Below are 15,467 nucleotides of genomic sequence, written 5' to 3'. Positions count from 1 at the left end.
TGCTTCTAACCTCTGGTCTGATAGTACGAATGTTTGTTCTGCGCTCATGCTGTTTAGTTATTGTTTTTGTTATGTTTTTCGTTACGTTGTGTTTGTGTACATACAAACTAGAATCGCTGCCTACAATGTCTTGGACTAAAGCTAGAATATAAGAATGGCTAACAAGCAAAAGTGTTTCATTTGAAGCAACAATGGTTAAAGCAAATCTTATAGACATTGTACGGCAGCACAAACGAGAACATTCCGACAAGTATGTCTTGGACGAGATGGCAATGCAGCATGGGATAATTGTTTTACGTCTGCCCCCATACCAATGTGAGCTCAATCCCATTGAATTGGTATGGGCGCAGGCTAAAGGATATGTTGCAAAAAATAATAAAACTTTCAAAATGGCAGAAGTAAAGAAACTTTTTGAAGAAGGACTTCAACATACCACGGCTGAAAAATGGAGTAGCTGCATTGCTCATATAATTAAAGAAGAGGATAAAATGTATGGTCTCGACAACATGATCGACAATGTTTCAGACAGATTTATCATTAATATCACCGAAAGTGATAGTGATGATTTCTCATCTGATGATGAATAAATACAAATTATGTATTCAGCATTGTTTATTACTTTCATTTCCTATCATGCATTTTTATATTTTATACATTTAGTTTCAATTACATTATGTATTGAAAACAATATCGGCAGATTTGAACACTAACCAACTACTAAACAATCCAAGCAATTTTATTTATTTAAGAGTTTTTCAATCATTCACTTTGTCACAACACTATTTATTTTTCAATAAAAAGTGACAACACAGTAAACGTCAGTTGACTTCGTCTAATTAAAAATACGACTATAGTAAACAGTAAACACAGATTAACAATAAAGTAGTGAATTATTTTCATTTCGATCAATCATCAAAACGACTCGAGTAATTTATAAAATGCTACATCAATTGTTAATTTAATCGCTTTAGGGTCATTCTTGCTAGTGGTAAATAGTAAGGCAGTTATTAAACTGGTATGATTTGATAAATCATTCAGATAAAACTTTTACTAAGTTTGCCTTTATCTGTGACTCTCTGTCACATTATATGGTATTTCCCTTAACCGTTCGGTAGGGGGGCATTAAGGCTGAGGACACATTTCGGTTTTTAAAAACCGCTAAACCGCCCGCGTTTTTAAGGTGACAAAATGTGTTGTAGCTCTGATATTAAGAAGTAGAAAGAGAAGACGTCAGCGTAAATTTTATAATTATCGGATTCATCCAATCACAAGCCGTAGCTTTGAGAAAGGATTATTTTATAAGAAGTATCAAAGTTTAAGAGAATCAGAAAATCCTGAGAATTTTTTCAATTACTATAGGATGTCAGTAAACAGCAATGCAACCACTCCTTAAGGCGCGGTGGTCAATCGGATACTGACCAAAGACCAAAAACCGTCCAATGTTACCGCAAGTGCGTGCGTGCCAACTAAATTCTACGGGTTAAACTTGGTCGCGGTTTTTATCTGCGAGCATTTTGAAATCAATCGCGGGTAAAAAACCGCAAGTGCGGCTGCTTGTATTAGTTTCCGAAAATTCACGCGATTAAAAACCGCAGCGATTTAACCGTAGTGGGTCTATTCAATTCAATGTGTATCCGGGTTTTTGACTTGTATTAATTACAAACATAAAAAAAATAATGTCACGTTACAAACAATAAATGATATAGTAAACTGGTTTAGGGCAAACAATAAAATTTAGTCCAGCAAATGTGCAAAATGTAAAAGCCGATGTACTTATCAATGAGGAATCGATTCTGGCACTCATGGCAGAGTTCTGAGGCGTTTGTGTTTTCTAATTAAATATATTATATAAAGTAAATTTTAATATTTACTAATGTTGATACGACTCACTTAGTGTATTATGGTTTGGGGTAACGCAGTATCTTTACTGTATTTGTGATACAGAAAGCGCTATTCGCGCTATCTATATTAACCTAAGACCTAAAAATAATAAATTCCTAAGATTTTATGAGAAAATGTCCCTTGTACTAATGCCATGAGTACACACACAAACATACACTCATTAGTAGAAGGAACAAACATAAAGTAGTTACCTACTCCAGTTACTCGAATGCATAGATTTAGTAACTCTTTTGTGCGATTGAATATTACCCATGTGTGATTCTACATCAGGGATGAGCCGAGGTGGCCCAGTGGTTTGAACACGAGCATCTTAACCAATCGTTGCGGGTTCAAACCCAGGCAAGCACCGCTGAATATGTGCTTTATCTGTATTTATAATTCATCTCGAGCTCGGCGGTGAAGGAAAACATCGTGAGGAAACCTGCATGTGTCTAATTTAATAGAAATTCTGCCACATGTGTATTCCACCAACCCGCATTAGAACAGCGTGGTGGAATATGTTCCAAACCTTCTGTTCAAAGGGAGAGGAAGCCATAACCCAGCAGTGGGATATTTGCAGGCTGTTGTTGTTGTTGTTGTTGATGTAGATCATAAGTATGTATATTTCACCGTAAAATTACAAAATTCGTTAGATAACAGTCTTTATAAATATAAATGCAATTAAACGAATTATTTTTCCCCATATTCTAATCTCTCGAAGTTAAACCGTTAGATTACAATCTGTCAAATTGTCAACTGTCGAAAGCTCCTCGTGATTGGCCGGTCTTATTGTAACAGCACCAATCATATGTCGTTATTATTCGGTAGTTTACATTCTATCAAAGTAAATTTCAGTTAAAATATAAAAAACTCTAAGATTGTTATCTAACGAATTTTGTAATTTTACGGTGACATATAAGTCTTATGCAAAACGTCCAAAATCCCTCTTTTGCCAATTTAAAAATAAATAAATTAAAAAACGCATTTGTGCGACAGGTTGCTATACAATTAGTGAGTTTATAATTGATAGCATACCTCGGGAATAAAACGATCGCCTCCTGTCAATTTTTTTTTTATATTAAATGCATGTAAATAATTTTATTAATTATGACAAAATGAGTTTATTTCCTTTCTTCCTCTCAGGTCAGAGTATTTTCTTTTCTAAACCAGTGGTAGCTTTTATTTTGATTTTTTTTAATGAAACGGTTATGGCCAGTCTTGACATGTCAACCTTAGATATATGGAATCATTTTGAATCTCTTTAGCATTTATTTATTTACTTAATACAGGCGTTTATCAGCTACTTTTACTTAATATATTGTTGATCCAGAAATAAATGGAAATTCATAAATATAGTAGACCTGATTGCATCCCGATCGTGCTATGGACATGCGCTCTGGTTGTAATGAGTTTTTCCGGTAATCCTACGCATTGGGTATCACTCCAAGCTTCTTGGAAAACTGCTTTGGTGCATCCGATCTCTAAAAAAAGCAACTGCTTGGACCATTCCAGGTACAGGTCTGTATACATCAATAGTGAAGTAGTCCGGAAATCTGCCGCCCCCTATTTTAATTATATCTTATTTAAAATTTTAAATATTACACCCTTAGGTCCCCTAAGAGGTTTTTATATGTTATAGGGGGCAAACGCACAGGAGGCTCACCTGATGGAAAGAGATTCCCACCACCCATGGACATCTGCAACGAGGGGCTTGCAGCAGCGTTGCCGACCTTTAAGGAAGGACGCTCTTTTCCTGAAGGTTCCCAAGGTCTAGGTTTACCCAGCCCCATTCCGAGACTTTGTTTAGTGTAGACTCGATTTCAAACACAAGTTTGTTCCGGTTTTCTTCTACGTTTTCCCAAGAAATATTAGCCCGGCCGGTGTTTAAAGTGTAGGATCTAGTCTAGGGTACTGTCGTCTGCATAGTAGTGAATGTTACTGATTTGCAACAAGTCATTGATATGCAGAAGAAACAGAGTCGGCGACAGAACGCAGCCTTGTGGAATACCAGAATGACGAATTATAAGTTGGAGCATGCACCGTCGACAATTGATTTCCCAGAAAGCCGAAGAAGGAAGCTTAGCAAGAAGCGCTTTGTGCCACACGCGATCGAATGCTTTCGCTATGTCCAAGCTGGCTGCTAATGCATCCCTTTGCTCTCATCTGTGAGTAAGGTAAACTAGAAGGTCACCGGTTGAGCGACCCCTACGGAAGGCGTACTGGCGGTCGCTAATCAGCTGATTCTCATCTAGATACCGCAGGAGCTGGCAGTTAATAATGGACTCCATCACCTTGGAGAGCAAGGTATGTCTATAGGCCTATAATTGGAGGGGTTTGAGCGGTTGCCATTTTTGCCATTATTGTTGCCAAAGCAGTTTTCCAGGAGTTCGGAATAACGCCAAATGCGTAGGCGTCCGGAAAAGACGCGTTAAGACCGGTGCCGACTTGTGAGCACATGTCCACTCGACTTATGAATATCCAAGGAAACAAGTGCTTTACGAACTGCACTTTGCCGGTATTTAACCTCCGGCATCGTGGTATCACGCCGCAGATTTGTTGGTGGTGACTTTCCTTGGTTATTCAGAGTCGAGTTCGACTCGAAGAGAGAGCTCAAAAGATCAGCTTTCTCTTTCGCGGTATGGGCCAAAGACTCACCGTCCTTATGCAGAGATGGAAAAGAAAGCTGAGAGAAATTCTCTAAGACAGCCTTAGCGAGAAACCAGAACGCAGTTATTCCTGAAGGGAGGTGCACCAGTCTCTTGCCAATTCTGCAAATGTACTCCGTTTTAGCCCCAGCAATCACGTTTTTGAGGGCACGTTCTAGAGGCAGAGTTATATTCATTTTTGAATGCGCTGGTATTTTCATCATGAGACGCCGATGCATTAGCCCAGGTTTGATAGCGGTTCCACTTTCGGCGTTATGCCGTTTTGCAGAAGCGACCAAACCAAAACTGGTAAAAAGTTTCTAATATTATCTATTTAATATTTTTGTCACTATTATTTTAAAAAAATAGACTAAAATTTATTTTTGGTGTTTCTTTCAAAGCAAAATCTTTTACACAATCGTCAATATCAAAATATATCTCATTTTTAATTGGCAGAATAGCTAGGTTTCACAGACTTGCGGTTTCGTTTCGCTTTCGGTACTTAAACATATCGGGGACGTGATTTAGAATAAGTATTTTTTTTCTTAATCATGTAATGTAATGAAATTAACATTATGTTCCTTATCCGCCGCCCCCTATTAAAATATAAAATTTAATGCTGTAAATTACATGCTGTGTATTGTAAAGTAAAGTAAAGTAACAGCCTGTACACTGCTGAGATAAGGCCTCCTCTTCCATTAAGGAGAGGGTTTGGAACATATTCCACCACGCTGTTCCAATGCGGGTGGTGGAATGCACATGTTGCAGAATTTCGATGAAATTAGACACATGCAGGTTTCCTCATGATGTTTTCCTTCACCGCCGAGCACGAGATGAATTATAAATACAAATTAAGCATATATATATAGTGGTGCTTGCCTGGGTTTGAACCCGCAATCATCGGTTAAGATGCACGCGTTCTAACCACTGGGCCATCTCAGCTCTTTGTGCCACACGCGATCGAATGCTTTCGAAGCTGCGTATTGATCGATATTAAATGCATTCTATATTTGAGGCACATTATTGGATAAGGATTAATGCTGTGTTACTTAAAATCGCTTCGAAACTAATAACATCCAGCGTTTGCAATGTAAGACATCACATAAGAAAGCTCTAAAATTATCAGCGGCTTTTCTACTATATTGTACGTATTCTTAACATATAAAACTGAATGAATGTATGTGTTAAAAAACCGCATCAAAATCTGTTAGGTAATTTTAAAGATCTAAGCATACATAGGGACAGACAGGGGTAAGCGACTTTGTTTTATACTATATAGTGAAAATCTTCTTCTTGTTGTTGTGTAATTAAAAGACCTAAGCATACATAGGGACAGAGAGTGGTAAGTAAGTTTGTTTTATTCTATGTAATGATCTTATTTTAGATAATATTAATTACAATTGATAGAAAACCCCGCTGTAGTTTTATTTGTTTCTTCTCAAGTCAGGGTAAGTTCTTTTCCTAACACATAACGGCTTTTTAACGTCGGCAATGTTTTACTTCTTCGATGATCAAATGCATTTGAGTTTAATAGAAGTCGTTACAGGAAACAATGTTTTAGTTTACGACAATATTATTTGATCCCTATAGCATGTGTGTAATCATTAGAAATCTGATGAAATAAATCTGTGAAATTATCATAATTTTCTTAGTGAATTAAAATAAATCTGGTATCTTCGAAAGTGATTTTAGAGTTTGATATATCTAGAAAATGTTTATTTACTGCATTTCAAAATACAATAAGTTAAATTAGAAAAACCCATGTAAAGGTTATGGGAAAAGTGAGAAAAATATATACAGGTCATACAATACGCTTAACGTTGACTTGTTTATTTAAAATTATCCACTAACTCAGTTTTAAAAAAAAGTTCTGCGTTCCTGCTGAAGAAATTGTAGGATGAAAGAGAAGAATATAATCTAGCTCTAAATTAATATTAACTGACACATGTACACACTTACACGCTACTTACTAACATTCACTCATCCACATCCTAATACAAAAACTAGGTTATTTTGTTTTATTTACATAAAGATTGTCCTTTAATCGAAATACATCAGAAATATCCCAAAATATATAATTTGTAATAGTCTAAGCGATATTTCTGATGTATTTAGATTATTGCTATTTCCAGGAGGAGGACTGATCATCCTAATAGGTTATTATTTATGCCTAGGTGGGATAGCCAGAAACTGATCTATATTGCGTTTTATAACTACATTTTATACAGTGCGACATATAGTATCTTAGATCAACCATGTAATTATTCATAAACGATAAAGAACCGTTATTATAAAACGACCTTGTCCATCCAGGCTCAGTTGAAATTCACCTCCAAACTGGTCCCATTGCAAACCTTTTTTTTTTGGAATCGGTTAATGTTAACCCTTGAAAAGCGAACGTCAACAAAACTATGTATAATACGCATGCAATAATAAAGACTATTTTGATAGAAGTTCTAAATAAAAAATGGTAAAGGAAAAGTACATAACAATACTAACATTATCGTCATCATAGTATTTTCAGGTTTTTACTTAAAGTTTGATGACGATGCTAGTCGATAGCATGAAGTGCTTACATAAGGTTAAAGAGAGCGTGTAGCGTAGAAGTTGCTACGGTCAGTCGCTCTGCAAGTACCCGACAGTGCGAGCGTGCGAGCGGTTAAACGACGCACCCCACCCTTTGATAGAGCGAAAATAAAATTCGGTGCAAACAAAACATTTTGCTAATAACAAAAATAAATTATTATCCCTTAAATTCGTAAATTTCATTTAGTAATTGTAATTATTAAGTTTTTATAAAAAGTTATTCAATTTGTAAAAGTTATACTGAAATTATAAGTTTGTGGTAGTTATTTTGAAAGAAGTGGTAAAGTATAAATTAATTGTTTTATTCAGTTTCGGTTTTCGCTTTTATATATAATATTAGTACTAATTCATATATACTTCGTGTTATTAAAATCTTTTTTGTAAATATAAGGATATATTAAATATTGTTAAATTAATTATTTGTAATCATTGTTGTAATTGCTTGAAAATATTTTTTATTGTCACATATATTTTGATCGAATGTTGTGTACTTACAAAGCTTGATTAGTAGTTTAACAAGAATTTGAACTTAATGATTGAAGATTAATTTATTATTTGTAGGCCGTTTCATTTGTAATTCGGTCGCGTGTTTTATGCCGTGTAACAATGCTACAAACAGCGTAGAAAGACGTAGCACATAAAAGTAATAATGCTCTTAAAATACTACTACAATTTAGAGGAATAAAAATATAATCATATTTAAACTTTTTACATAAATTTAAAAATTGTTTTTCTTTTAACACAATATTATTTTTCAATTAATAATAACGAAAATTTAATTGTAATGTAAATATATTTTTTAAAGAAACATTAAATGTGCTTTATCTTAAAAATATTGAAATAATTGAGTTTTTTTTCTTTTCGGGCTTATCTTAAATAAATACCAATAAACGTACGTAGATAAACTGTTACATGTTGCACACGTAAAGAATAAAATATTTACAGAGGTATTGGCACATAATTAAATTTTTACGAATATAAATAGTTTGCCTATTTGAAATCACTTAAACCCTTTTAAATACGTAGCCGTTTTTCCGACAAAAGAAATCATTGTAATAAATTTAAAAAATCGTTTGGACATGATCGAAATGTAAATGAAAGTGGACCTGGTATCGACTGTGCGATGGATAGACGAGACGACCGAAGAGCTCCTCCGCTTCATGAGCAAGGCAAGTAGTTTTGATTAGATGGTACTTGGGTGCGGAAGTTTCGCTGAGAAACTTGTAATTATTTTGTTTACTCTATTAGGCTTACATAAGTTTTTTTTATTTTATAATAAATATGTCATGTCATAATTTCCGATTTATCGAATATTCAAGTATCGGTTAATTTTTTTTTCTAAATAAATAAAGCATATTTAGTTTCAAGAAATATGCTGAAAAGAGTAATAAATTATAAGTAATAATGTAGTAAATACATTTTGAAGAGATTCTAAATTACTTGTACTTACGTGTTTATGCTTAAAAAAATATGTAATAAAATTTATAGATAATATATAACAACTATTTATATGATTCAAAAGTATATACACCTTTTTAATGTACTTGTTATTTTTGATTGAGACTAAATATAGTAGACAATTACGAATGGATGATATGGAAAGAAAAGTGATAAAATTTTATATATTGATAAAATTATGAACTGGAAATTTAATATATTTTAGGAGCTCACTTACAAAGACCATTTTTCTACATCCAAATAACATTATTTGTATTAATTATTTTTGCAATTTGCATATGCAAACACAAATTACGAGAGTAGCTTATTTATGAGTTAACATTTTGCCGAGTGGTTTAAATAAATATATCAGAAAAGCTATGTGAAGCAAAATTGACGTAATTAACCAATTTGTCTAATTTAGAATAAAACATACATATAAGTTGATGTCACTTAATTTGTCGCTTTGCACCTTGTAAATTTGAATAATACCGCCATTTTAACAAATACATTTTAAAAGATAGTTTAAATAATGAAAAATGTACACTGATATGTTTTCAGTAAATTCAAGCGCATGGCTCAAATTTAAGGCTTTGTTCTAACTAACGCACATCAAAGCCTTTTGCTTCTTATAATAATCTGCTGGCAATTATTTTAATTAATCTTCCGTATGCAAGTTTTACAAAGCGATGTCTTTATACTAAAAGATGAAATTTAAAATACGATGCAGTAAATTTCACTCATATGTCTAACGCATTAATTTGTAATCGAGGTGCTACAATTATATATATTATATTAGTATATGTATACCGAATGAAAGCTACTTATTAAATAAATTGGATTAAATGTTATATTAAGCCTAGAATGAGCACAGTATATTACGTATTTATAAGAGAACTCGTAAGTACGCTCTTAAATTGCAACTGTGGATAAATCATTTTGCCTCTACGAAATTAATTTTTCATTTTACGTCAGTTTTGTACCTTTTTTCTTTACTTCTGAACCATGAACCGAGGCATGTTTAAATGAAACCTTACTTTATTATTCTACGAAGGAGAGGATTACAGTCTACAGGGATTTTAATGCAATGGGAAATATATCTACATACATTTATGTTCTAATTTAGAAATCATTATACAACAATGTGTTGAAAAAAGATTACTGTAAGAAACATTGAATTTTTTGTTTTTTGTTTAACAATAAAATTGATCAAGGTAATTCTGAACATTCAATCCTTTTACATAGAATTACATCAATTTTATTTATGTGTAAATGGAATTTAGTTCATTTTGGTGGAAATTTTTAAGAGTTTAATTTGGATGAACAGGTAAATGACATTAATCCATTAAACTTTTTAAGACTTCGAAAAATAAATTTTGCTCGTTTAGTTAATGGCAAAAGTTCATTTTTATTGCGAAAATTAAGTATCGTTATAATAGGTACTTTTAAATTACATCCTCAACTAGCTAATGTCTGATATGCTTTGCTATACTGTATTTCATTTTTTCACACGAGTGTGAACAACGAGTTATTACAAAATGTAATTCAATCGTAAGAATGACTTACGATTAAATAGAAAACAAACAAATAAACACATTTATTACTGCATAGAAAACGTATAGTTTTTTGTGGTAATTAGTTAAACTTTGTACAATTTGATGGACTGCAGAGAGACCTAGTAGCAAATATTAAAAATGAAGTGTACAGCTTAACAACTTTTAATAAAGAAATACATTAAAGTACTCTGCATCATGGTAATCGTTCATAGATGATTAATCTTAACTAGATATTATATTAAATTTTTATATTGATACTTATAAAAATAAATTTAATCAAATCTTAGTTTTGTTTTGTTAAGCCTAAGATATATAACAGTTGACCTGTAAACGGTTTGTATAACTTTTAAGATTTACTTTTCATTCGCATTTTAACAGTGCTTTCGCAGTTCTACTTCCCAAGTTTTTAATTAATTTTCTACAGTAAGGTACTAAAGATAAAATGAAAATATTCATTTCCATTCGACTATTGTTTATTTTATGTTCACAATCAAAAATAATGTAAAAATTGTATAACGTTACATTTAATTTTTTATTTATATAATAGTACTTTGATAAATGCAAATTTTGTCCTAAAACTATTTCGGTTGGAATCGACAGTATAATACAAATTCAAGTGATCGTTCAGAAAATCTTGAAGGCTAATAATATTTAAGGCACGGTAGATTAGAATTTAAAATTATGTTAATTCATTCAAAGCCCAATTAAGTAATTTCAAGTAAGTTCTATTGAGTTATTTACATGCTACAGTTTAAATGGATTGCAAAGTCTAGTTGGAAGTAATATGGACGAAATAGAAAAAATAAATCGTTTTATTTATAAAATATTTAATTTTATTTGTATCGTTATAAAATATTTCATTTATAAACGTTACAATAATTTAAAAATATTTAAATTCACTCATATAATAAGTTAAGGATAATGATTTAATGTTTCTTACTTTGTCATTATTAATGAAGATATAGCTTTAATTGTGGAGACAATTTCATCTGTCCATTTCAATTGGTGTACATATATTACTTTTATTAAAATACAATTTTAATTATTCTGTTAAAGTTCTTCTTATTATTACGGTAAATCTTAATCTTTGTCATTTATAAAATAAATGTTATCTGTAATTTGATTCTAATAACCTTCTCCGGCAGATAAAAACATATATATTGAAAGTATTATATTCGTCATTTGGTAGCGTATTACACGTGATGTGTAATTATATCAGAAATAAGTCGATGCCCAAAAGGCATTCAGTGTGTATACGATATTTGCTCAAAGATGTATTAATAATTATCAATTATATATCCTGATAATATTTGTCAAATGTAAAGGCAAGATAGAAGAAATCTTTACAAATTAATGTCAAACTAACTACAGATTGTAATACACACAAAACAAAATGAATTATTTGCGATGTTTTTTTATCTGTAAATGTAAAAAGGACAGGATTTCTTTAACAGATTTCAGGTAATGTTGACTTTAAGCAGTTTAAGCATTTTACTGTTCAACCATATAAATCTCAGGATGTAGATCAAATTCACGTAACATACCTGTATATCCGTTATCTTCATTTTCATGTCTATTCAAGACTAGATTGAATCGGCATCTTCTAGGCGAGTGCTTTCCAATCTAGTTTGTATTATGTATCATCACATTCCACTAAACATAATTGCTATCAAGCGTATATATATATAAAAATAATGTAGCCTATCATCATAATATTTAACAATATATGTTATGTCAGAGAGACGTTTTTATACGAATTAAAATATAATGAACAGTAACATTATTTCACAACTTAATATGCAAGCAAATATGCCTTCATTGTCAGTTGCAGCCTTATATTTTTAATACAAGCGTTGTTGTCTTCCAATTCAGATTTTAAAGGCGTCGTATAGACGCGTATAATGTAATTCCACGTCAAATTAATTGAAATTGCATTTATAGTTATTAATTTTGATAAATGTGACACAATTAATAAAAAGAGATTTTAAAATTTATCATACGAAACTTGCCTTTAATTTCATATACATATATTTACCAAGAGTCGTTATCATTTATAAATTCAAACCACGGGCGTCGCTTCGTTACTTTGCACTCGGCATGCCTTTTATAATTTAAATATGTTGGAATTTTAGTGTGAGACAAGATAACGTACTTTCTCAGCGGTTAGTATACAGCTTAGCAAGGTTTACGTCATTCTAGTATTAATATTAATGTTTGTTTGCTTCATCATTTCAACCGATTTAGAAAATCATTTTGCTAACGAGTGCATTCATCCTTAAAAGTCCCATTTTAATGTGAAGTCGGTGTTTTGTTTTTATTAAAATTTTATATCATTCAAACTTAGTAAGCCTTACTTAATTTAAAGGCCCACATAAGTTATTTCTTTTTATTTTTTATGTTCAAATGTAATATTTCCCAAAATATGTGTTAAATAAATTAAAAAAAAACGTTACCAGATATTCTCTCCTGTCTAATAACAGGTATGTGAAACTTTATCCTGTCACATTTTCTCGCTTGGTGATTATATACTGTACACAGTTTTAGTACATGTGTCAGGTATGCAGGGTTTTTGCAGGACGTTTTCTTCGTCGTCGAGCACGAGATGAATATTAAGTAGCTTCCAAATTTGAATCCGTTTTGGATCTATGATTTGTATCCGTGATGTAATGATTTAGTAATTGACTTTTCCCCGTAACACATTATTTATAATATCTGTGCGATGATTCACTACATAAAGGTTTTCCTTGTTGATTTCGTTTTTTTTAATTAAGCTAGAAAACTAAGTCGTTATCGTAAAATGCTGTACATAATAGAGTTGTAATCTTTATATAATATTTTTTTTAACAAGTATTATCTTTCTTTAAGAAATAAATGCACATCTCATCATATTTTTCAAATAGCCTACAGTAAGTTATTGTTTCATTTGTAGCTTTCAATAGAATGTATGATTGTACAGACAGATTACAGGTTAAAGAAACGAACAAGAAAAATATTTTATTGTAATACATGAGTATAGAGTTATTGTATTAAATAAGTAGTTTTCAAATTTGCTTTCCTACGTAAAAGTTACCGACTTACGAGTGTCTTATCTCTTTATTATATAGTTTTTCAATATAATTCTACGTTTAGATATTGACGGCGAAACAATCCGACATTTAAACGAATTATTGATGTGTAGGGTACTACAGTTCTACATTACAATTATTGTATAAAGTTTGATGTGAAACATTTAACGTAGCGCTTTGAGAGTAAGACCGACTCGTGTGCTCTGACGGTCTCTTAAGCCCTTACCGTCCGCTATTTGCTGCCGGTCTCTACTTCCTTATGCGTGATGCATACACTATATACTTAGTGAATAGTGTTCAAGTAAGTAACAGTCTATAAATGTGTCACTGCTGGGCTAAGGCCTGATCGTCTTTTGTCCTTAGCCCAGCAGCAAGAGTTGTTGCCACACATGTGGAAGATTGATATAATATTTTGGCAGAAAAGTGTTTGTGTGTGTGCAATACAATCGCGGATGAAGTAATATTTATTGATTAAATTAAACTGTTATTTATTTGTTACTTTAAAGAGTTATGTACATATATAAATATAGTTTTTACCAACGAAATTCGTAAACCAAAATTGAAAAATATTTATAAATTATCCTAATAACCATAAATTTCAATGATTCACATCTGCCAGGCGTCTCGTAACGGCTACTTTTTTTATTTTATGTCTTTCATATCTGGAACATATTTGTAAAAATCGACGTTATTGATTAGATAGATTATCGTTATTAATTTCGCTCTTAAAGTCAATAAGGCATATGTTTACATAAACATTTCTCAGATTTCCTTTCCCTTTCACATAAAGAAAGCGGAAGTAATAAAAAGGAATTTGTGTCAAAACGAGAATTGTCAGACTGTAATAATAAGCAGAAGCGAAGCGTTTTAAATTATACATTTCAAGGCTGTCTTTGTCTTCCATTAAGTAAGTTGTTTGGTGGTGAAATATAAATTCAGCGGTTATATTTGTCATAAATTTAAACTTTTCATTGTTAGCTCTTTGTATACAATTCATACTTAGGTAATAACAATGTCGTATTAAGTTACTGGTACGTGTAGCTACTAAAACTAGAAAGAGCGAGAGGAAATGACTCGATGAGTTTAAATTTTAATATGTTCGGTTAAAACTTTCAGAACACGATAGTTTATAATTTCAGCTGAAATTTTAACTACATTACTTTTCATATAAACCTGTTTCATGAAATTCACTTAAATGATTAAGTCTTGATGGTGGATTGTTTATACATTAATTACGGAATCTATATATAAGTTTATGTGATGTTTTGTAAGAAAATGTTGATTTTATAAACTACACATTGTATTTTGTACACACTTGACCATATTTGACCTTGTTCCTAGAACAAACTCCTAAGCTTGCTTATAAGGAAAGTTATTTGACTAGTAAAACAATAGATCTAACAAAAGTTGTTGTTTAGATGTACAAACATTACTGTACTGCTAACGTTTATCCAAATTACCGCATTTTGAATCTAAATTTTGCCCACGACGCCCATTTACATTAGAATTTCTCGGTATATTATTTATCTTGATTAAATTTAGATTATATCGCAGATAAGGACGTAATTTAGAAGGAATATTTCTTAATAATAGCCCTTTACTTGTAATAAATCAATGTCCTTGACGGTTAAATTATAGAAATTTGCTCGTTTTTAAAATTTACATATTTCAGCGAATTTTACGAGTATATTATTTTGTACTTATTTAGAATGGCTTTGCTAAGGATATATTTTTCAAGGATAATCAGGGGCATGTGTCACTTCCTTTATATTTTTGGAAGCAATTAGTTTCAGAACATCATTCAGTTCTATTTATAAATTAAACTAGCCATCAGCCCTGGCTTCAAAGGAGTGCAATATTAATAATAAAAATATACTAAGAATTTTATTAATGTTCATAGCTTTTTGTCTTTACACAATACAAACCGTTATGACCCTGCATTTTAAATCTGCGATATTTTCGATTTTTTTTTAAATTATATGCTCTAAAAGAGCCACATTGATCAGTATTAAATACACAGAGTATACAAGGGACTTAATTAAAATCATTTCGAAAATAAGCCACTATTTATGTAAAAATAAAGGATAAAGAAAAATTATTGTGGGCTGTCTCTAAGAGATAGACATATATCGAAGCGCACTTTTTTGTAGACCTTTTTAAGGTGTAGAATACTGTAGTATATTAATTTTATCTATCTTTCAGACGGAATAAAATTAGAAACCTCTAAAATAAAATCAGTGTTTTTCTACTATATTGTGCATGTATTATACATATAAACATTGTTTTTGAATCACTTT

General features: G+C 31.6%; 2 protein-coding genes across 2 annotated transcripts in view; both read left to right on the top strand.

Moving 5' to 3' along the window:
* Positions 1 to 191: 191 nt before the first annotated feature.
* Positions 192 to 587, top strand: LOC124539723. Its single transcript, XM_047117068.1, has one exon. The coding sequence runs from the start codon at positions 192 to 194 to the stop codon at positions 585 to 587; it is 396 nt and encodes a 131-aa protein (XP_046973024.1).
* A 6,573-nt stretch (positions 588 to 7,160) lies between these two features.
* Positions 7,161 to 15,467, top strand: part of LOC124536436 (GTPase-activating Rap/Ran-GAP domain-like protein 3) — a 228,422-nt gene continuing 220,115 nt past the window's right edge. The window contains exons 1-2 of the mRNA XM_047112988.1: positions 7,161 to 7,392; positions 8,139 to 8,281. Coding sequence (XP_046968944.1) covers positions 8,236 to 8,281 — 46 coding nt within the window. The 5' untranslated portion in view covers positions 7,161 to 7,392; positions 8,139 to 8,235. The remainder of the gene's footprint in view (positions 7,393 to 8,138; positions 8,282 to 15,467) is intronic.

This window comes from Vanessa cardui, chromosome 2 (assembly GCF_905220365.1).
Source record: "Vanessa cardui chromosome 2, ilVanCard2.1, whole genome shotgun sequence".
NCBI lineage: Eukaryota > Metazoa > Arthropoda > Insecta > Lepidoptera > Nymphalidae > Vanessa > Vanessa cardui.
The sequence above is the reverse complement of the archived record's forward strand: the minus strand, read 5'-3'. Positions and strand labels throughout refer to the sequence as shown.

Coding starts and splice junctions, on each gene's coding strand:
- LOC124539723 (XM_047117068.1), top strand. CDS start 192: ATGGTTAAAGCAAATCTTATAGACATTGTACGGCAGCACAAACGAGAA.